The 24,314-nt window shown below is 41.3% G+C and overlaps 1 protein-coding gene across 1 annotated transcript in view; it reads left to right on the top strand.

Moving 5' to 3' along the window:
* Positions 1-24,094, top strand: part of LOC124880276 (serine/threonine-protein phosphatase PP1-beta catalytic subunit) — a 29,040-nt gene extending 4,946 nt beyond the window's left edge. Inside the window, exons 2-8 of the mRNA XM_047385311.1 lie at positions 11,643-11,774; positions 11,864-12,094; positions 20,519-20,623; positions 20,769-20,840; positions 22,312-22,463; positions 22,570-22,704; positions 23,594-24,094. Of these exons, the coding sequence (XP_047241267.1) occupies positions 11,643-11,774; positions 11,864-12,094; positions 20,519-20,623; positions 20,769-20,840; positions 22,312-22,463; positions 22,570-22,704; positions 23,594-23,698 (932 nt within the window). The 3' untranslated portion in view covers positions 23,699-24,094. The remainder of the gene's footprint in view (positions 1-11,642; positions 11,775-11,863; positions 12,095-20,518; positions 20,624-20,768; positions 20,841-22,311; positions 22,464-22,569; positions 22,705-23,593) is intronic.
* Positions 24,095-24,314: the final 220 nt, after the last annotated feature.

The following is a 24,314-nucleotide window of genomic DNA, read 5'->3' as shown; positions in this document are numbered from 1 at the left end:
CTTCAACTGTTAAATCGCTGTGCACTGAGCTTATTGACCATTATTGCAAGCTAGCATTAGGTAGCTTACCCTTACCTGTCGTTTAGCTTGTACCATTCCATGGCTTCCCGTTCTCTCTCCTACTAATCCAGAGTGGTTCCTCTTGCTGCCAACAGCCTTCTCTGGCTCTCCTCTTTCACTTTAAATCTGACAACGGCCATAGTCTGAGCAGCATTCAAGGCTGTTGTTGGGGTTGTGTCACTACAAATCACATCACGTTACTTTTTCGGAATGTGGAGCCACCTTGCTACTTGCGATCCCGCCCACATTGAGCTTGTTCTCAATTGTAATGGAAAACCATGACCATGTAGAGCAGAACCGATCCAAGCAGAGTAGAGTTGGTACTAATGGAAAGGGCACATAAGTCCAAAACAAAGTGATGGGATGACTAAAGGCAGCTATGATGGCTTTAACATTTGATGCTTAGACGGCCTTTGCCACAGAAACCTTAGGTCATGGTAACTGCGAGGTTTCTGGTGTGTGGCAGCTAGTGTGTTGTGTGAGAGAGCCGCTAACATCATGATGCATCAATCTATTTATAATTGCATTGTAGGATTATTTTACATAAGGTATTAAGTCTTTTCCATTACATTTTAAATATTGTTTTTTTTTTTTTTGGACTATAATAGAAGTCTCTCCCTAAAGCTTAGAAATTTTGAAAGAAAAGGTTATGAATTGTTTATATGTTACCATGGCGATTTGTCCAGGATACAACACATCAGCCTTTGTGCTACAGACCGCTTACTCTCAGCTCGACATGGCTGTTATATGTTGCTCTTTGGTGCTCCTACTGGAGGCTTTTCTAGCAACACTTTGTTGCTAGTGTGTGTAACACAGGAAGTGTTTATGACTTTTTAATTGCAGTACGGTTCATGCATGTTCTATGTGATATGTTGCTGGCGAAGATGAAATGCCACTGTATGTACGTTCTTCTCAAATCTAATGATCTAATTTAAGAGTCGGAATACCGATTAAATTATTAGTGACACTTTGTCTCTTGTTGTGAAGATGTTTTTGCCTGCTGGGTTTATTTTCTAATGTTTTCTAATGTTCTGTAGCATGGAAAAGTGCTCATTGTTGCTGTCAGACAAACACCCTGCATCTCCCTTTTTAATTGTTGGTTTCTTGTGAAAATCAGCTTTCATATCTGTTGGGGGTTTCGTTGAAACATGCCCCATGAAAGTATCGTGTAACTTTGACTAATTTTATGAGTTTAAATTTAGAAGTAAGGTCTTTATTTCCTGAAAAGTTCCACTTTTAGAACTTAATGGTTTATTTTCGACAATCCAACAGCAGCGATATTCACCCTAAGAAACCAATTTACACAGAAAGCAATGTATGGAGTCAAATACTTAAATTGTCACTTGCGTATCGGTTTGTATTCACCCCACGTCAGATTTTATTTTAAGACCTGACCTTTCAACAACACAGAGACGTCTCATAAGCTTCCCGCCACTTTTGAAGTCCTGATGTCGCTCATCTCAGTTTACCTAACCAGGTGACATCTGCTACTGCTTTCAAAGGCCACTCCATGGATTTACCTGCAGATCAGAATGGTTGCATGCTGCTGCACTTGGGAGGATTTGTTCTCTTCATGAATTAAAGGTCCTCTCTCCTACTGAAAGGGCTTTCCTTCAGAGCTTCAGCATTTTGATTTCTCCCTCCCAGCATGCACTGCTACAGATTAGTCTAAATACTCGTGCTCACTGACAAACTTACAGGGGACTTTATGTCCGCCTAAACGTCAACAGCTGTCTCCGGTTGAAATGAATGCAGTTCTTTAGTGACAGTAATTCACAACGGCAGGGTGCTGTACTCAGACATGCAGTAGCAGTTGTATAGCTTGAAGTATTTATGTAAAATAAATGTATAAGATCTCATTACTTACGGTATTTAGCTAAATGAGTTATTTAGTTATCTTACAGATACATTATATTTGTCTGACAAAAAAATCTGATCTCTTACTGACTACATATATGGACCATTGGAAGCACTAATCCTTGAGGGTATGATGCTGAGCACATAAATTATAAGTGATTCTTCCCACTTGGTGGATCCTGAACGTAGTCTGTCCATTCACTCAGGGTTTGGTGTTTTCCTGTACCTTTTCTTGGTCAAAATGGATGTTGAGAGGGATGTTTTCGGCCTCATTTTCATCCAGCTAAATATCATTACAGAATTATATATATATTTCTTACCTCTAAATACTATCTTTAGTTGTAATTTGGACAATGAAGGCTACTGAGACCAGTGAAATAAATATTTAATTTACACTAGTCTGATTTGAGGGTTTTTAACACTTATAAAGTAAATTGGAAAATCTTCTCAATAAGAACTAGCGCCTCTGTTACGTTTTCTGCCATTCATACTGCAAACATAACAGCTATCATCAGCCATTGCTAATGAATAAGACCATTATTGTCAAACAAAACCTACTAATGGTAGATCTGCTAGACGGCTCAAGTCAGCTTTCACACCACTTTGAAACAATGTGGTGACACAACTTATCCGCTTGTGGCTCAAATGATTCCTCACGTCACTAGATCTGAAAGAAATTCACGAGGGAAAAGCTTTCATGAATTTTACGTGACCACTGTTCAGTCGGTGTGTTCTGATATACTCATCTCAAAAGATGGGGCAATACATGATATTGGGGGTTGAACAGTTTTGTGGAGAAATCTTAATTTCTTTTTTTGTTTTCAGAAACACTTGGATAGATGTCCAGTCAGCAGATTGTTTAGAGTTCAGATTTAAGTAGCTCATTTGGATGTGATGCCAAGAGTTTCCAGTATTTAACTTTTTCACAATGTAGAAAATTCTCGGAGACGCTGAATTTTATTTTCCATTACCTTTGAGCCATAATCACCAACATTACAAGAAATAAGTCTGGAAATATTTCACTTTGTGTGTGATGAATCTATATAATGTGTTTCACTTCCTAAAATGAGTGACAAAAAAATGTTGCACTTAGGTTTTGGCACTAGTGACTTTAATTTTTCACATTTGTTTTCACAAGCACTGCACGACATGATGGGAAATCAATCAGTCGTTTTCGTGTGCTGTTGTCGTATGGTGCTCAGCGGTACGTTATATTGTACGGGGAACGTTAGTTACAGCACATTGACGCTGCAGGGTGTCCGCTGCTCCCTGCATGGTGGAGCTCAGTCTACCAAACCTGCCTCGTACTTTTTTACTTTGTTTGTGTTCTCCCCACCCTCCCATTCCTCCTGCTAATTAGTTTTTCCTAGGGTTGTGTATATGTGCTGTGGTCCAGCAAAGCAGCTGGTACATGCTCTATAGCATTTCCAGCCTGCCCATGCTTAAGCCCACATTGCTCCAGGCTTTAGCAACAACAGCCCTTCTGTCTGCTTTAGCAGCACAGGTGGCTTTATTTGGCATGATAACCTTTGATGATCTGTGATGGGTGGGATGTATACTAAAAATGTCTTTTTTTCTTCTTTGTATTAAATGCCTCAAAACTAAGACCTCCCACCGTTGTAAGTCTATAAACATGCTGACAAACAGCAGGTACTTTTATGCATAAGGTTAGAGACACATTTTTTGATCCATAAATGGAGTTGATGATGTAACTCTGTTTTTCTGCTGTCGTCAAAACCATCACCTCTATCAAAAACCCACAACACTTTTCTTTTATTTCCACAATTTTAGTGAGTTAATAAAATCTGCCTTGACCAGGAAAAGCCTGATCGGTTCATCTAACATTTGTAATATTTTACAAATGTATCTCTACAAACTGTGTGTCCCTGCTTGTTTTTGTTTTGCGTAGGGCTCCTTCAGGCTGCTGCCGTGGCAATCTGTTGTTGAAAGAACAATGGTGGAGCCTGTGCGGCGGGGTGCGTTCGCCCCCTGGCACCAAACATGGCAGATAGAACTCACCCAGGCTTTTCAGCTGCCCAGTAAAACCCTCCCTTATATTCACTCCTTTCACTCCAGTGTCTACTCCAGTTTCATTTTGATGCTTTTTTTCCCCTTTTCTCTCTCATTTTCCAGTCTTCCCACTTTGTTTTGTCAAGCCTCCTGTCTATTTTCCCCCCGGTCTCTCCTCTCAGTTTTAGTCTTTCTTTGGCGCCACAATGACAAGCATTCACAGTTGGCCCTTAAAGGCGAACAAAACATCCCCATGAAAATGCAAAGCCTGCACAGAAATGTCACTGCAGTCGGACTTCTGCCTCAAGAGTCGCCCTCACTCCCCCGCTCCAGAGTTGCTTTGAGTTTCTCGTTCACTGAGGGGTCACTATTTTCCATCTATCCCTGTGTGGGAGAGGGTTAGATGGAGGAGCAGAGGAGGAGCTGCTGGCTTCGCTCCCAGCTGGAGAAAACGGAGGCAGGCAGCTAAAAAAAGGTCCGACGGGACACTTTTATTGGTGCTGCGAGATGCAGAATGGACTAAAACGTGTGCAGTCATGCCTCCTGAAAATTCCAAGGGGCAGGACTGATCCATCAAGAAGTTCCTGTAAATCTGGTTTATCAGGAACAAGAACAAACATAAACTTCCCATTTCTGCTGAAGTCGGCATTTCTTATCAGTAGAAAATCTATTTGGGCATATTTTATTCTTTGACATCGAAACAACTGATTAGATTCTGAAATGTCCCTATGAGGAAATAAGAGTGAAGATATTCTTGACTTGAAACAGCTACATCTTTTGCTGTCTGTGTAAAACAACTGTTGCATGCTGGAAGCTGGCTAACGAGCTAAAGGAGCAAGGAAGGCTGTGGTTTTTAAGAGTCCATCCACTGTAGGAGAGTTGACATGAGCACAGTGACCAATGCCATTTATGGCAATATAACAAGTTGCTGTTAGGAATCTGTGACTCTGTTCTCAGTGCTTTGTGGTACATTTATGCAGGTCCGGTTTGATGAGTCCAAGTATGTTGAATCTTCAATTAGAGATTAGTAAATATAGTTATGCTTTATTATGGTGCTTCATATCCCATCTCTTCTTTTGTTTTGTTTTATAACCTTGTGATAGAAAGGTACGGTAGTTTAAAAATCAGTAAAATTATAATTTTCTCTCTTCACCGCTAATGTTTGTCTCACCTGCACGGATTACTTAAATAAATCAAGCGCGACCTGAACCAAGCCTTTGGTCCTGCCCCTCGGTGAAAGCTGGGAGGCCCAGGCCAGCTGCCAAGCCACCAGGAAGTTTCCTGGTGCTCACGGACCTAGGCCTAGGTGACAGGAGTTACATGATCCCTCTTTTAATAGCCTATATTAGTTTACAAATTCCAGCATCAAGGCCAGAAACCAACAAATAATCACAGTTATGCAACTTGACACACCTGAGACCTTGCGACACCAATGGGACACATGACACCAGGAAGGAAAAATGGCTAATTGAGCACAATTCAAACATTTTCACTTAGGGGTGTACTCACTTTTGTTGCCAGCGGTTTAGCCATTAATGTTCGTGTGTCGAGTTATTTAGAGGGGACAGAAAGCGCACACTGTTACTCAGGCTGGACACTGAATACTAAATGTTGTCTCAGAGTGTTGTCTCATTTATAGATATAACGTATGCATAAAGTAAACGAGTGCTGCATTAGAGGCATTCATCTACAGACTAATACAGGAAATAGAAGATTGTTCCAAAAGGTTAGGATAAAAAACACATTGCAGAATATATGGCGATGACCTATAACCCGGTCATTTACATCAAATAGAAAGATTAAAGAGCGGTCACTTTGAAAGATGCAATCACATCACTAAACATATCAGCTGACTTCTCATAGTATTACCAAGGATTTTCTGTTTGAAACAGGAAACTGAATGAAATGAATGGAAGCTCTTCATGATCATTTTCCAGTCCATACATTGGCTTGACTCATTTCACTCCAGAACCTTTCATAGCATCAAAATGTTTTAATTTAACACCAAGAGGAAAGTGAGAAACAAACCCAGTAGTTGAGAGATTGATCATGTGTTTTTCCTACCCTTTTCCTGGCTACCAGTGATTTTTACAGTGAGGCCTGCCCTCTGCTTGCTGTTCTGGTTTTCTCCCCATGCCATAGAGCACTCCTTCTTTGTCCTGACTGACGACTTCCTCCTTTCCTTGCTCACCCATGCCCATATATGGCAAAGTGTTCATTTCACAATATGTCTTTTATTTACTTATTTTTCAGTATTGAGGTGGTGAAAACCCTCTTTTAAATGAGCACATCATGATCTAAGAAGCCTCATGGCAGTTCTTGACTTTATCCTGCCGAGTATTTAAGTTAGAAACATGCCACCATCTCTTGCTATTGTTATTAGGTTAAAATGCTTGTTTGCTTTCCTGGATATCAGACTCCTGTCCCTGTGTGGCAAAGAACATTTCAATCTATTCGTGGAACCAATCAGACAGGTCCTATGTTCTCACACTGGGTTGGTTACATTGTGTTGGGTTTTGTCACGTTGCTTTGCTGTGGTTCGACCTGGGCTTCACCCTCCTATCCTCCCAGATATTTAGTGAATTAATGTACTCGTTACTAGGCAGCTGGACTTTAAATCAGGGAACACTGGGTTTGTTTGTACCTAGGAGGATTAGGTTTTGTCACAAGTTGGTGAGCAACAAAACAAACATGGACTTATTGATAATTTTAAGATAAAGCAGTGTAATCAAAGCCAGAAGGGGTTTTTAGTAATACTGACATGTTGTTTTTAGACTGAGTTTTTTCCTAATATTTCCAGCTCTTACGTTTGGATAAGAGCAGCAAAGCCTCTGTCCAGGTCGAGCTGCTTAGGTTTGAGAGCGCTGTGAAGCTGTCTGGAATGCAGGTTGTGCTCAGGGGTGGGGGTGTGTGAGGAACAGCTTTCATTTGACATCATTTTAGTTTACTTAGAGATCCTGTCGTTCTTCCAAAAGGTGAACGTCCATTCCAATCTCAAAGCATCTGCAGCATCTAACAGGTTTTCTTTCTGATCATAACTACCTTTGCCCCACCTCTAACCAGCTTTCGACTCGGTGCTGGAAAAAAGCATCTCCACAGTCTGTCATGTACGAGATCTGATGTTTTTGCCAGCAAAGGTACCAAGATGACAACACAGCATCCCCTTTTTCCTTGAGCAGACAGCAGGTAGCTTAATGGGATTGCAGTGTGGACAAATACCAGAAATGTCACCAGAAATATCACAGCTTACCAAATGTTCATCCAAACTGCCCTTTGCAGTTGCAGTATTGCCTGCACTCGTATTGTGATTTTTGCAATTTGATATGCTATGCAGCTGTATACATAATCTAGCAGCAGTTCACAACATTAATATCTTCAGGCAGAAATAATTGGTAGCAGTCTGGTGGTTATCAGTCTATGTGTGTCTGCATGTTTTCTTACAGCCTACGGTGTTTTTACATTGTTTTGGGTTTTTACCTGATTCCTTTTGGCATTTCTGTGCATTAGTGTTGGTAAATATGTCTAGCATTGCAGTTGAATTGGGAAAAGATCATATCCACCCTGGTTTTCCCACCAAAGCTTAGATATAATTCCTTAAATGAGTTGTCAGGAGTAGTTGTCCAGACGTCGATTCTCAGCCATGGTTTGGATGTTTGCTGCAATCTGTCGTGTTTTCTGTCTTGGTGCTCCAGTAGAGCATCAATAATGTTGTAGACTCTGGGGCGGCTGATCCATGATCGATGCTTGTCTATTGTTTGTTTTCCCTGTAAACTGGAGTACATTTGCCTATACTTCATGTTTAACTTGGCAAGGTGGGTCAGAACTCATGATCAAGACCATATTGAAACATTATAGGCAGTCTTGCTGATTTGAAGCAAAAGCTAAAGCATTGCAGAGTTAAATACCTTTGCACATATCTGGGGAAACATTTGTCCTCCAGCACCAACACTAGGCCAGAGATCTGCGGTAAAGTGTTCACAGCCCTCGTCGTGTTACAACTGCAAACAGCAATGTAGTGCATTACTGGTGTTGCATGGTTTAGAAGACTTGTTCCACAACCGTACCATTAAGGGCTTTTTCTTTCAGATTAAACTTGCCTAATTTGTATTGATTAATTATTTTTAACAATTATGAACCTAATTATTCAATTTTTTTGCATACTACAAAATATGTAGACAGCATTTAACACTTAAATATAAGAATTATATGTTTAGAGTACATGTCTGCATTTACGAACACAAAGCCTAATATTTAGTCAAAATTGAATGAGACTGAACTGAAAACCAAGTTTAAATTAAAACCTAAAAAGAGTTTGTGTAATTGTATAACTGGTATTTAATTATTCTTAATATTCAGGAATTGATCTTGTGAAGTTAATATAACCTTCTGCACATTAACACACAGCATTCATCAAACATGAGGAGAAAACGGCTGCGTTGTGTGATCCAACAGTTCATATCAGTGTAGGTTATCATTAGCGGAAGTGAAAGCGTTACGCAACACAAATAACCAACCGGCCCGATAGATCAACAGAAGTCAACGAAGCCTGGAGGATGAAGATTTGCCTCCAGGAAGTTAATTGACACATTCGAGGATCCCTTTTGGCTCTAGAACTAACTAAATATAAAGGTGACATTCCTCCCGCAGGACGTGTATGTAGTTTTTGTTCTGTCACAAAAAGGTAGGGGGGGGGGGGGGGGGGGGGGGGGGGGTTATTGTTGATACAATGGGCCAAAAAATCAAGGCGTATGAATTCCTTTGCAAAGCATGTTGGCTACAAATGTAAAGTGGTTAACCTGGAGGTCTAGGAGTGTTTGCATTGAACCCGGTAAGTTAGTTTTTAACTGTCAGTGGCTGTTATTGCAGGGGGGGGGGGGGGGGGGTTGTCACTATGTGGTGCACTCTGAGATGCAGCAGCCGCTCCACTCAGACAACACCTTGAAGACACAAAACTGGTCTTTCTACGTTTCCATGGTGATCAGATGTAGGTACCACCACCCCTCTTTCGACTGCAAGCTGCACTGCTGTGGCGACGGACAGAGGGATGCCGGGACACTTCCATCCCCATGAGCTTGGAGTGGTACGATCCGAAGTCAAGGTCACCGTCAATCAGTGTGGGAGGAGATGAAGAAGCTGGGGCGTTGTGACCGTGTTCCCTGAGCAGGGCTCAGATTCACCCCCTGCTGAAAGGGGATCCTTTCAGACGAGCAGCTCTGCCTGCCGTTAGGTCTACTTTTACGTCTCAGTCCGCCCCATATATTAAGGCCTACCTCCCCACCAGCTGAGAGGACAGATGTGTGGACACGTCATCTCAGAGCTGGAATAGGCAGGGGTGTGAAGTCACTCAGCAGTCAACACACACACAGCCCAACACACAGACATTCCTCGGCTGTGTATTGTTGTCTGAACGATGTCGTCCTGCCTCTGTTTCAACATCGATTCTCTACTCAAGTTGTCTTGATTGTTGACCTGAGCTCTCCCTCTTTTTGGACACTCTTAATATAGTCCTGGTGTCCCCTTTCAGCCAAAGTGTGAATGCAGACTGTTTGCATGCAGTCGCAGAGTCAAGCTGAGGTGGGTGTTATGGTCTCCAGGCAGAAGTGGGAGTGGTGTGCTGCACACTGCAGGGATTCACCCGCAGGAATCTTGACACGCTCCATCTTTTGCGTTTTTCCTCATTAAAGCAAACAGTTTTCACAGAGCTGGGGCATTCCTCCTGACTCTATCTGGCTATGAAACAGTGTTTGATGTTATAGTTTCTATCATAATGCTGTGGTGTCATCTGAGAGCAGCAGCCTGAGTCAGCTCTGGCCCACTTCTGCGGTTCACCACCGAGGAAGAAACATGGACGTGCTGGACGTCCTCTTTGTGTAAACGTAGCAGGATTAAATGGGGCAGTGGGAAAACATGGAGCTACCGGAGGGATTCTGGTAGGAGCTGTTCCGGGTTTAAACACGGGTTTTTTTCTGGTTAAATAATAGATCAACATTCCTGGGGGGAGGGGCTCCTTTTATTTAAAAGTAAATTCAATTCAAAAAATAATTTTTTCATCCCAAAGACAAATTCAATGGAATTCAACAGAATCACGTTTTTCTGGGATCATTTAACAGATTAGTCTAAAGATAAAACACAAAAATGTGATGACAAATATAGATCAGCAATCTAAAATAGGTCCAATAGCACCATCTGTGCATAATCGGAACTGTAGTTCAGTATTTTAACTAAAGATCCACCAATTGGACTTCTGGCTGATACCAATTACTGGTGTTCTGATGTTTTTTCACCTTTTTCCTCAATCAAACAAAAAATGGTAAGGACCAAAATCATGATCTATCCTAGATTTGATCAATTTAATGTGTATATAAAAAAAATAAAAAATTTCTGTTCGACTTGTCAAAACTTACCGATCGGTTAGTGCATGTCTAGTCATAATGATGTACAGAATATACCACCCCCTACCCACGGACCCCCCAATGTGTGCCGCTAGTTGTGTGCTAATCAAACAGCTTACAGTCACATGTGGCAGAAAGAATGGTTCCTATGTACGCTAGCGGTCATTCAGTCTGATTCCTAATAATTGTTATTCCATTTTCATAATATAAGCCAAGTTATTCACAAACTTGGAAATAATAGCGTCACCTAAAGCAATTTGACTGCATTTCAAGCTTTTATGCAAGTTTCTGCAGTTTTTAGGCCTTCAGGCTCTTTTAGGGAATCACTTTTGTTGCATATAATGTTCATGTTATTTGCTAAAGGGCAGTTGAACATATTGATTGCAATTCACATCTTTTTGTTGAAAGCAGACATGGAATAAAGCAGTGGAAACAGATTTAGCTATGTTTTATCTGGTGTAATGTGAATTAGTTTGTAAATGCATAAGATTACATATCAGCTGTGTGTTTTATGTCTTCTCTCAGTGAAGCTGGTTTAAGTTGCACTACTTCTCAGACTTTTTAGTGAATAATAAATTCAATCGGATCCTAAAAGCTCTGAAGCAATAACCAAAGCCTACATAGTCCAATTATTAGGTTTGTTTGTTCTGTCATGTCCTGGCAGCTCAGACAAACAGTATAGTGGTTGGGCCTGGTTTCCTTATAGCGTCAGGTCAGAGTAGCTCTACAAAAACGGGTAGAGTTGGATATTCCTCATGTTGCATAATTGATGTTATGAACTTACTGGCATCACAGACTGTATCTCATTATAGTAGCTAAATACACCGAGCAAAATAATTACAGGCAATTAGCTGCAACCCCAACAACAGTCAGAAAGCCGTACCAACAAAGAAGTGAAACCAAAATAAGGTAATTAACATTCAAAGAATTATAAAAAGAACAAGATTTTGTATAATGAATTAGGGGAAGGCTAAAGTTAGACATTAATGATGGTATCTGAGTATTGATTTGGTTACGTGACATGACTGCTGCAACGACTAAACGAACCCTTTTCTCTCCAAAAAAAAAAAAACTGTTGCATAACAGGAAGTGTCTCCAAGCATCCCTTCCCAACACCATCAACAGTACCCTCCGGGCTATTTCTGTCTTCCTCTTTACTAAACCCTGTCCCCCATATTTAGCTTCAAGTTCACTGACAAACTGAAACTGGCAGAGGTCATGTGACAACGCAGCAGAGAAGTCCTCTTGCTAGAGCAGAGAAATGGCTTTTTTTTGTGAGTTTTGTTTTAACCTCTCTCCCATCTCTCCTTTCCCCTCCACCAGTGCGAGGATGCCGTCCAGGCAAGATTGTCCAGATGACGGAGGCGGAGGTGCGCGGCCTCTGCATCAAGTCACGGGAAATTTTCCTTAGTCAGCCAATCCTTCTGGAGCTGGAGGCTCCGCTCAAAATCTGCGGTCAGTCCCACCACCTCCCTCCTTGACTATTAAGCACATTTTTTGAAGGATCACGTGAGCATGCTTTTCCTGTGTTCTGTTTACCTCAGGTGACATCCATGGACAGTACACAGACCTGCTGAGGCTCTTTGAATATGGCGGCTTCCCTCCGGAGGCCAACTACTTGTTCCTAGGAGACTACGTGGACAGAGGGAAGCAGTCTCTGGAGACCATCTGCCTGCTGCTGGCATACAAGATCAAATACCCCGAGAACTTCTTCCTGCTCAGGGGCAACCATGAGTGTGCCTCCATCAACCGCATCTACGGCTTCTACGATGAGTGTAAGCTCTCTCCTCCTGTGTGACGACAGAGAGGCCATTTGATTTCCTGCATGTCCGGTTGTGCCTCATTGAGTTTATTTTATGCATGATTTGGAACAGAAAAGCATCACAAAAACATGAGTAAATCATCGTATTTGTTTTTCTTTTTAAAAGAAAGAATTGTGGGGTTTTTTCCCTGCTAAACAATTAACTAAACCTGCAGTGTTTTGCAGTATTTAATTAAACTTACAAGTATTTTTTTATGGATCTGTTAATCATTGTAGATCCAAAACATAGGAAGGCTCTTGGAGGTTTGCCTTAAAAGAAAGACGTAGAAATTGCTCAGTCTTTGGGCTTGATTGTTTTATGCTTTGCAGAAAATAACATTTTCTATGATTCACAAAAAGAATGATCGTTACTCGAACTTTATTGATGTTACCTAGTTTGATGAATGAACTTTTAAAAAGTTGCATTGTGTAAAAGATTATTACTTTTACATAACATTTTCCATTAAAAGATTTATTTGTCTGACCAAATTTGTGTCATTCATCAGTTGAGGCCCTTAAATGGCCTCCGGGCCACACTTTAGACAACCCTACCCTAAATAAAATCCAGGTAAACCAGTTGCTTTTAGACGTCACCAGAGTCCAGCTGTGTGTAATTTAAGCTCAGTTTAAATTGAGCTGTTCTGTGATGACCTTTGAAGCTTGTTTGAAAACATGAATGAACAATGGGCATCATAAAGATCAAGGAGCACAGCAGGTGGGTCAAGGAGAAAGTTGTGGAGAATTTTAAAGCAGGCTTAGGTTATAAAAAAACATCGTCTACAGCACTCCTCCCTCTATAATCTGAAAATGGCTAAACTGCCAAAACATGGCCACCTAACCTGAGAGGCCAGACAAGGAGAAAAATAATTGGAAAAACGGTAACTCTGGAGGAGCTGCAGAAATCCATAGCTTTGGTGAGAAGTCGCGCACTCTACAGATGGAGTCATTTTGGGAGAGTGGGAAGAAGAAAGTCATAAGAAGTTGTGTTTGAAGCTTGTTGTAAGCGTGGTAGTTTCTGCCCTGCATGCTAAACACTGAGGAAGCATTAGCGCTGCACATTACCCTGAACACATCATGTGTTCATGTCCACCGTGAAACCTGGTGGTGGCAGCATTATGCTCTGGGGATGCATAAATCCAGATCCGATATCCTATGTGGAGAAGTGGGGGTGCCTTGTGATACATACGTCATCCTGTGGAAACGACATCCTCCAGTTAGATGAAGATAACTCAGGAACATCCTCCTGTTAGATGAAGATAACTCAGGAACATCCTCCTGTTAGATGAAGATAACTCAGGAACATCCTCCTGTTAGATGAAGATAACTCAGGAACATCCTCCTGTTAGATGAAGATAACTCAGGAACATCCTCCTGTTAGATGAAGATAACTCAGGAACATCCTCCTGTTAGATGAAGATAACTCAGGAACATCCTCCTGTTAGATGAAGATAACTCAGGAACATCCTCCTGTTAGATGAAGATAACTCAGGAACATCCTCCAGTTAGATGAAGATAACTCAGGAACATCCTCCTGTTAGATGAAGATAACTCAGGAACATCCTCCTGTTAGATGAAGACAACTCAGGAACATCCTCCTGTTAGATGAAGATAACTCAGGAACATCCTCCAGTTAGATAGAGATAACTCAGGAACATCCTCCAGTTAGATAGAGATAACTCAGGAACATCCTCCAGTTAGATAGAGATAACTCAGGAACATCCTCCTGTTAGATGAAGATAACTCAGGAACATCCTCCAGTTAGATGAAGATAACTCAGGAACATCCTCCTGTTAGATGAAGACAACTCAGGAACATCCTCCTGTTAGATGAAGATAACTCAGGAACATCCTCCAGTTAGATAGAGATAACTCAGGAACATCCTCCAGTTAGATAGAGATAACTCAGGAACATCCTCCTGTTAGATGAAGATAACTCAGGAACATCCTCCTGTTAGATGAAGATAACTCAGGAACATCCTCCAGTTAGATAGAGATAACTCAGGAACATCCTCCTGTTAGATGAAGATAACTCAGGAACATCCTCCAGTTAGATGAAGATAACTCAGGAACATCCTCCTGTTAGATGAAGACAACTCAGGAACATCCTCCTGTTAGATGAAGATAACTCAGGAACATCCTCCTGTTAGATGAAGATAACTCAGGAACATCCTCCTGTTAGATGAAGATAACTCAGGAACATCCTCCAGTTAGATAGAGATAACTCAGGAACATCCTCCTGTTAGATGAAGATAACTCAGGAACATCCTCCAGTTAGATAGAGATAACTCAGGAACATCCTCCTGTTAGATGAAGATAACTCAGGAACATCCTCCTGTTAGATGAAGATAACTCAGGAACATCCTCCTGTTAGATGAAGATAACTCAGGAACATCCTCCTGTTAGATGAAGATAACTCAGGAACATCCTCCAGTTAGATGAAGATAACTCAGGAACATCCTCCAGTTAGATGAAGATAACTCAGGAACATCCTCCAGTTAGATGAAGATAACTCAGGAACATCCTCCAGTTAGATGAAGATAACTCAGGAACATCCTCCTGTTAGATGAAGATAACTCAGGAACATCCTCCAGTTAGATGAAGATAACTCAGGAACATCCTCCAGTTAGATGAAGATAACTCAGGAACATCCTCCAGTTAGATGAAGATAACTCAGGAACATCCTCCTGTTAGATGAAGATAACTCAGGAACATCCTCCTGTTAGATGAAGATAACTCAGGAACATCCTCCAGTTAGATGAAGATAACTCAGGAACATCCTCCTGTTAGATGAAGATAACTCAGGAACATCCTCCTGTTAGATGAAGATAACTCAGGAACATCCTCCAGTTAGATGAAGATAACTCAGGAACATCCTCCTGTTAGATGAAGATAACTCAGGAACATCCTCCAGTTAGATGAAGATAACTCAGGAACATCCTCCTGTTAGATGAAGATAACTCAGGAACATCCTCCAGTTAGATAGAGATAACTCAGGAACATCCTCCTGTTAGATGAAGATAACTCAGGAACATCCTCCAGTTAGATAGAGATAACTCAGGAACATCCTCCTGTTAGATGAAGATAACTCAGGAACATCCTCCTGTTAGATGAAGATAACTCAGGAACATCCTCCAGTTAGATGAAGATAACTCAGGAACATCCTCCTGTTAGATGAAGATAACTCAGGAACATCCTCCAGTTAGATGAAGATAACTCAGGAACATCCTCCAGTTAGATGAAGATAACTCAGGAACATCCTCCAGTTAGATGAAGATAACTCAGGAACATCCTCCAGTTAGATGAAGATAACTCAGGAACATCCTCCAGTTAGATGAAGATAACTCAGGAACATCCTCCAGTTAGATGAAGATAACTCAGGAACATCCTCCAGTTAGATGAAGATAACTCAGGAACATCCTCCAGTTAGATGAAGATAACTCAGGAACATCCTCCTGTTAGATGAAGATAACTCAGGAACATCCTCCTGTTAGATGAAGATAACTCAGGAACATCATCCTGTTAGATGAAGATAACTCAGGAACATCCTCCAGTTAGATGAAGATAACTCAGGAACATCCTCCTGTTAGATGAAGATAACTCAGGAACATCCTCCTGTTAGATGAAGATAACTCAGGAACATCCTCCTGTTAGATGAAGATAACTCAGGAACATCCTCCTGTTAGATGAAGATAACTCAGGAACATCCTCCTGTTAGATGAAGATAACTCAGGAACATCCTCCTGTTAGATGAAGATAACTCAGGAACATCCTCCAGTTAGATAGAGATAACTCAGGAACATCCTCCTGTTAGATGAAGATAACTCAGGAACATCCTCCAGTTAGATGAAGATAACTCAGGAACATCCTCCTGTTAGATGAAGATAACTCAGGAACATCCTCCAGTTAGATGAAGATAACTCAGGAACATCCTCCAGTTAGATGAAGATAACTCAGGAACATCCTCCAGTTAGATGAAGATAACTCAGGAACATCCTCCAGTTAGATGAAGATAACTCAGGAACATCCTCCTGTTAGATGAAGATAACTCAGGAACATCCTCCTGTTAGATGAAGATAACTCAGGAACATCCTCCTGTTAGATGAAGATAACTCAGGAACATCCTCCTGTTAGATGAAGATAACTCAGGAACATCCTCCAGTTAGATGAAGATAACTCAGGAACATCCTCCTGTTAGATGAAGATAACTCAGGAACATCCTCCAGTTAGATGAAGATAACTCAGGAACATCCTCCACTTAGATGAAGATAACTCAGGAACATCCTCCAGTTAGATGAAGATAACTCAGGAACATCCTCCTGTTAGATGAAGATAACTCAGGAACATCCTCCAGTTAGATGAAGATAACTCAGGAACATCCTCCTGTTAGATGAAGATAACTCAGGAACATCCTCCTGTTAGATGAAGATAACTCAGGAACATCATCCTGTTAGATGAAGATAACTCAGGAACATCCTCCAGTTAGATGAAGATAACTCAGGAACATCCTCCTGTTAGATGAAGATAACTCAGGAACATCCTCCTGTTAGATGAAGATAACTCAGGAACATCCTCCAGTTAGATGAAGATAACTCAGGAACATCCTCCAGTTAGATGAAGATAACTCAGGAACATCCTCCAGTTAGATGAAGATAACTCAGGAACATCCTCCAGTTAGATGAAGATAACTCAGGAACATCCTCCAGTTAGATGAAGATAACTCAGGAACATCCTCCAGTTAGATGAAGATAACTCAGGAACATCCTCCTGTTAGATGAAGATAACTCAGGAACATCCTCCTGTTAGATGAAGATAACTCAGGAACATCCTCCTGTTAGATGAAGATAACTCAGGAACATCATCCTGTTAGATGAAGATAACTCAGGAACATCCTCCAGTTAGATGAAGATAACTCAGGAACATCCTCCTGTTAGATGAAGATAACTCAGGAACATCCTCCTGTTAGATGAAGATAACTCAGGAACATCCTCCTGTTAGATGAAGATAACTCAGGAACATCCTCCTGTTAGATGAAGATAACTCAGGAACATCCTCCTGTTAGATGAAGATAACTCAGGAACATCCTCCAGTTAGATAGAGATAACTCAGGAACATCCTCCTGTTAGATGAAGATAACTCAGGAACATCCTCCAGTTAGATAGAGATAACTCAGGAACATCCTCCAGTTAGATGAAGATAACTCAGGAACATCCTCCTGTTAGATGAAGATAACTCAGGAACATCCTCCTGTTAGATGAAGATAACTCAGGAACATCCTCCTGTTAGATGAAGATAACTCAGGAACATCCTCCAGTTAGATAGAGATAACTCAGGAACATCCTCCTGTTAGATGAAGATAACTCAGGAACATCCTCCAGTTAGATAGAGATAACTCAGGAACATCCTCCAGTTAGATGAAGATAACTCAGGAACATCCTCCTGTTAGATGAAGATAACTCAGGAACATCCTCCAGTTAGATGAAGATAACTCAGGAACATCCTCCAGTTAGATGAAGATAACTCAGGAACATCCTCCAGTTAGATGAAGATAACTCAGGAACATCCTCCAGTTAGATGAAGATAACTCAGGAACATCCTCCTGTTAGATGAAGATAACTCAGGAACATCCTCCTGTTAGATGAAGATAACTCAGGAACATCCTCCTGTTAGATGAAGATAACTCAGGAACATCCTCCTGTTAGATGAAGATAACTCAGGAACATCCTCCTGTTAGATGAAGATAACTCAGGAACATCCTCCTGTTAGATGAAGATAACTCAGGAACATCCTCCAGTTAGATAGAGATAACTCAGGAACATCCTCCTGTTAGATGAAGATAACTCAGGAACATCCTCCAGTTAGATGAAGATAACTCAGGAACATCCTCCTGTTAGATGAAGATAACTCAGGAACATCCTCCAGTTAGATGAAGATAACTCAGGAACATCCTCCGGTTAGATGAAGATAACTCAGGAACATCCTCCAGTTAGATGAAGATAACTCAGGAACATCCTCCAGTTAGATGAAGATAACTCAGGAACATCCTCCTGTTAGATGAAGATAACTCAGGAACATCCTCCTGTTAGATGAAGATAACTCAGGAACATCCTCCTGTTAGATGAAGATAACTCAGGAACATCCTCCTGTTAGATGAAGATAACTCAGGAACATCCTCCAGTTAGATGAAGATAACTCAGGAACATCCTCCTGTTAGATGAAGATAACTCAGGAACATCCTCCAGTTAGATGAAGATAACTCAGGAACATCCTCCACTTAGATGAAGATAACTCAGGAACATCCTCCAGTTAGATGAAGATAACTCAGGAACATCCTCCTGTTAGATGAAGATAACTCAGGAACATCCTCCTGTTAGATGAAGATAACTCAGGAACATCCTCCAGTTAGATAGAGATAACTCAGGAACATCCTCCTGTTAGATGAAGATAACTCAGGAACATCCTCCAGTTAGATAGAGATAACTCAGGAACATCCTCCTGTTAGATGAAGATAACTCAGGAACATCCTCCTGTTAGATGAAGATAACTCAGGAACATCCTCCTGTTAGATGAAGATAACTCAGGAACATCCTCCTGTTAGATGAAGATAACTCAGGAACATCATCCTGTTAGATGAAGATAACTCAGGAACATCCTCCAGTTAGATGAAGATAACTCAGGAACATCCTCCTGTTAGATGAAGATAACTCAGGAACATCCTCCTGTTAGATGAAGATAACTCAGGAACATCCTCCAGTTAGATGAAGATAACTCAGGAACATCCTCCAGTTAGATGAAGATAACTCAGGAACATCCTCCAGTTAGATGAAGATAACTCAGGAACATCCTCCAGTTAGATGAAGATAACTCAGGAACATCCTCCTGTTAGATGAAGATAACTCAGGAACATCCTCCAGTTAGATGAAGATAACTCAGGAACATCCTCCTGTTAGATGAAGATAACTCAGGAACATCCTCCAGTTAGATGAAGATAACTCAGGAACATCCTCCAGTTAGATGAAGATAACTCAGGAACATCCTCCAGTTAGATGAAGATAACTCAGGAACATCCTCCAGTTAGATGAAGATAACTCAGGAACATCCTCCAGTTAGATGAAGATAACTCAGGAACATCCTCCAGTTAGATGAAGATAACTCAGGAACATCCTCCAGTTAGATGAAGATAACTCAGGAACATCCTCCAGTTAGATGAAGATAACTCAGGAACATCCTCCTGTTAGATGAAGATAACTCAGGAACATCCTCCAGTTAGATGAAGATAACTCAGGAACATCCTCCAGTTAGATGAAGATAACTCAGGAACATCCTCCTGTTAGATGAAGATAACTCAGGAACATCCTCCAGTTAGATGAAGATAACTCAGGAACATCCTCCTGTTAGATGAAGATAACTCAGGAACATCCTCCAGTTAGATGAAGATAACTCAGGAACATCCTCCTGTTAGATGAAGATAACTCAGGAACATCCTCCAGTTAGATGAAGATAACTCAGGAACATCCTCCAGTTAGATAGAGATAACTCAGGAACATCCTCCTGTTAGATGAAGATAACTCAGGAACATCCTCCAGTTAGATGAAGATAACTCAGGAACATCCTCCTGTTAGATGAAGATAACTCAGGAACATCCTCCAGTTAGATGAAGATAACTCAGGAACATCCTCCTGTTAGATGAAGATAACTCAGGAACATCCTCCTGTTAGATGAAGATAACTCAGGAACATCCTCCAGTTAGATGAAGATAACTCAGGAACATCCTCCAGTTAGATGAAGATAACTCAGGAACATCCTCCTGTTAGATGAAGATAACTCAGGAACATCCTCCAGTTAGATGAAGATAACTCAGGAACATCCTCCAGTTAGATGAAGATAACTCAGGAACATCCTCCAGTTAGATGAAGATAACTCAGGAACATCCTCCTGTTAGATGAAGATAACTCAGGAACATCCTCCTGTTAGATGAAGATAACTCAGGAACATCCTCCAGTTAGATGAAGATAACTCAGGAACATCCTCCTGTTAGATGAAGATAACTCAGGAACATCCTCCTGTTAGATGAAGATAACTCAGGAACATCCTCCTGTTAGATGAAGATAACTCAGGAACATCCTCCTGTTAGATGAAGATAACTCAGGAACATCCTCCAGTTAGATGAAGATAACTCAGGAACATCCTCCTGTTAGATGAAGATAACTCAGGAACATCCTCCTGTTAGATGAAGATAACTCAGGAACATCCTCCTGTTAGATGAAGATAACTCAGGAACATCCTCCAGTTAGATGAAGATAACTCAGGAACATCCTCCTGTTAGATGAAGATAACTCAGGAACATCCTCCAGTTAGATGACTGTGTTTTTTCCTAACAGCCTCTCCTTTTCATCCTGCAGGTAAACGCAGATTCAACATCAAACTGTGGAAGACTTTCACTGACTGCTTCAACTGTCTCCCCATCGCTGCCATAGTGGACGAGAAGATCTTCTGCTGTCATGGAGGTATTCAACACTGGAGACTGTTGTGGGGAGATGTTTGCAGTGAGCCCTGAGAAACCAGACCTCCTGATATTCAGACTTGGTGTGATCTGCATTATGGCGAAGACTTGTTATTAACTAAACATTTTAATCATTCATTCTTCATCAGGCCTCTCTCCTGACCTGCAGTCTATGGAGCAGATCAGACGGATCATGAGACCCACAGACGTGCCTGACACAGGTAGCTCAATGTACACATGCACCAGCTGCACTTCATGCCAAGGAAAAGGAGAATTTCGAAATGAACTCGAGGGGCAAAATGAATGTTCACAGCATGAAAAATATGTGGCCGGCTATGGATGTTTCCTCAGTGTATCTTTAGAAGGGGGCTATCTTGCCCTTCAGAGCTAATAGAAAACAAAGCAGCTACTCTGATCGAGCTGCATGAAGGTGATAATGTTGATAGAAAAGCTTTTCAACCTAACCTGAGCCTGTGGGGAACACAAAAACGTCCAATTTCTTAAACTGTTTGGAAAGGGTTACATAGCCTCTTCTGAGGCTTCAGCGATTAACGGTAAAATCAAACATTCTAAAATAGAGAAACCTGGACCACCAATGCAGGCCCCTGCCCCATAAATAAAGGGGCTGCTTTAGTACCAAGATGACTTGGCGTAGTTGATGGAACCATCAATAGTTTTCTCTACCAGAAAATCCTTAAGGATAAAGTCCACCCTTAAGTTTGTGACCTACACTTTTGGTACACTAGGGTTTTGTAGCAAGACCATTATCCCAAACACATCAGCAGGTCCACCCTTGGATAATGTTAAAGTTTTAGAGTGGCCTAGTTAAAGTCCAGACTTGAATCCAAATGAGATGATGTGAAATGGCCTTAAACAGGAAATTCAGGTCAAACCCCCAAAGTGGGGTTTGCAATTCTGCAAAGAAGAGTGGGCCATAATTCCTCCACAATGACGTTAAAAACAGCAAGAGAGTATTGACAGACTTGCCTTATCAAGAACTCAATTAAATGGAACCTGACAACATGAAGTAGGCTGAATGAAATTTAAAAAAGCAGCTAGTTGTGTAGCGATCTAAAGAAATTGAAGAATAGATGAGAAACAAATCGCTGCAGCTGCAATCCCAGGTTAACCCTCTTAAGGTTGGGTGGGGCTATGTTTACTACATTTCCCTGTGATTCTGATGCAGGTTCTAATTTTCACCAACATAAACTTAAGTTTTTGTTGACTTTTCTTGTTTTTTTGCTAAATGGTTTGTGGTCTAAGGTAAGAAAATGAGCTACTCCCACTGGACCAGCATTCTGAGTATTACTTACCCATATCTAATTCCAGTTGGACCAGAGGAAGTCAAGCCTCTCTGTCTTTACCCCTCCTCATTAAATGTTCCAGTTTTTGTCCTTTTATGGTTGCCAGTGTTTAGACCCTGGCACTCGCTGTCTCTCAGATCCTCTTATGGTATTTCATGATGACTCTGTCTCTGTATATGAACCCTGCATCCTTACACTTCAGTAAATGTCATTAAATAGGACTTCTTGTAGTTCTGCAAGTATTAGATCCTGGGATGATTAAATCTCATGGCCTCCTAGAAATGTCAGGTCAGTGTGTGGAAAAGAAGCTACTACCAGAGCTCTCTTCTTCGCTGGCAGCAGTAAGCAGGTGATGAGATCATGATGTATTGTAACATTTTTCCTGCAGGCCTTCTGTGCGATCTGCTGTGGTCCGACCCAGATAAGGACGTGCAAGGCTGGGGAGAGAACGACCGTGGGGTCTCCTTCACTTTCGGAGCGGATGTGGTCAGCAAGTTTCTCAACCGTCACGATTTGGACCTAATCTGTAGAGCTCACCAGGTACCACTCCATCCATCTGCATGAAGCATGTTTGAGCCAAAACATAGAGATAAATCCGTTTTAATACAAAGGTCTTCATTCACTCTTGTGTCTCCGACGCCCCCAGGTGGTAGAAGACGGGTATGAGTTCTTTGCCAAGCGGCAGCTGGTGACCCTGTTCTCAGCTCCAAACTACTGCGGAGAGTTCGACAACGCCGGGGGCATGATGAGCGTGGACGAAACCCTGATGTGCTCCTTCCAGGTCTGAGGCCATGACCTCATAGTAACAGTCTGGCAGCATCTGACCCATGATCTGTTCTAGTCACACAGCACAGCGGCTGACTGAGCCATGTCTAAAACCTCAACAGTCCTTACTACTGGTTTAATACATCCAACTAAACTCAGGCAGCTGTAGAAAAACAGCAACATTTGCAGTTCAGATTTTCACTATCCAGTCTGAATTGGAACTCTTTTGCAAAGTAGAATCGGCAAACAAACCAGAAGACATGCAGCTGTATGTCAATTCAACACAAATATTAATCCCAAAGGGGAATTAAATGTTGTAAGTCATATTTTACAAATTTCTTACGAGTTCTAGATGGTGATGGCTGCAGAACCACCGTTCACTGAAAGCGTTTTCGTTCAGAGGGTTCTTCAGATCTGCCGTAATACTGACTGCTACGGGAAGTCCTTCCTGGTTGCAAAGTTAGACCAGGAGGGCTGAATGCAAATGAACTTTTCAGATTTTTAGTTGTTCAAATTCTTAAACCCATGGTTAATTTTCCTTCTATTTAACAGCTATAGACCACTTAATACCACAAAATACTGAAAAGTTATGAAAACTGTTGCAGAAGGCTGTATGTTGCATTGTTTTTTTAAGTATTAGCCTCAGTATTATAAACATTATTAATAAAAAGATGGTTAAGGTGTATTGGATGTTATGAAATTCAGATGTGTGTTGCCATGGAGATGTTCCATGAGTTTTAAATACATATTTATTTGTTAGTGTCAGAATGCAACTCTTGTCGAACTTTCATTATGCAGGCGTAACAAACTGTCGGCGGCCATGTAGAGCTGTTGATGTCCTTCAGTCGGGTCAGCCTGTAATAACCGAGCATCTTCTTCTTCTTCTTCTTCCCGTCTGCTCCCAGATCCTGAAGCCATCTGAGAAGAAGGCAAAGTACCAGTACGGAGGGATGAACTCCGGCCGGCCCGTCACTCCTCCCCGCACAGCCCAACCTCCAAAGAAACGATGAAGAAAGATGGACAGACGGACAGAAAGAGGACGAGATGATATGATTGTCTCCTTTTGGTTTTTCACAACATTAAACAAGAAAAAGAAACACTTGACCGAGAAGGAAATGGAACACCAATTTCAAATAAAACACCCAAACCTTTTTTTCTTCTTTCATTTAATCTCTTGAACTGCTGTTGTACTTTTCTTCTTTCCCTGCATCTATGTAACATTTTTAAAAACGTGTTTCAATAAAACAGTCATTCTGTAGCATATCTTTATATATTTTTGTCTTTATTTTCTTAACAGAATGACAGCAGCTTTAGTTTACCATATGTCATTTCTGCCCTGCCTGTACAAACACCACAGGTATTAATGACTGCTGGGTTTTTAATAATAAAACAGGGAATAAAGCCGAGGTTCTGTGTGTTCCTTCCATTAATGTTCATTCTCAACAGCTCATTTTAAAAGGGGAAGCACGCAAATGGACCTTAAAGGCTTCCGTAGAGGTGACATTTCTGTCAGCAAGAGCTAATTTGCCTTGTAGCTTTGGGAAACAAAACAAAAAGTATTCTAAAAGGCAGTAATACCACAATAGATACGAAGAAGAGGAATACACCTGTCTTTGCAGCGCAGTG

This window comes from Girardinichthys multiradiatus, chromosome 14, assembly GCF_021462225.1.
Source record: "Girardinichthys multiradiatus isolate DD_20200921_A chromosome 14, DD_fGirMul_XY1, whole genome shotgun sequence".
In the NCBI taxonomy this organism is placed as follows: domain Eukaryota; kingdom Metazoa; phylum Chordata; class Actinopteri; order Cyprinodontiformes; family Goodeidae; genus Girardinichthys; species Girardinichthys multiradiatus.
This window is presented reverse-complemented; position numbering and strand designations above follow the sequence as displayed.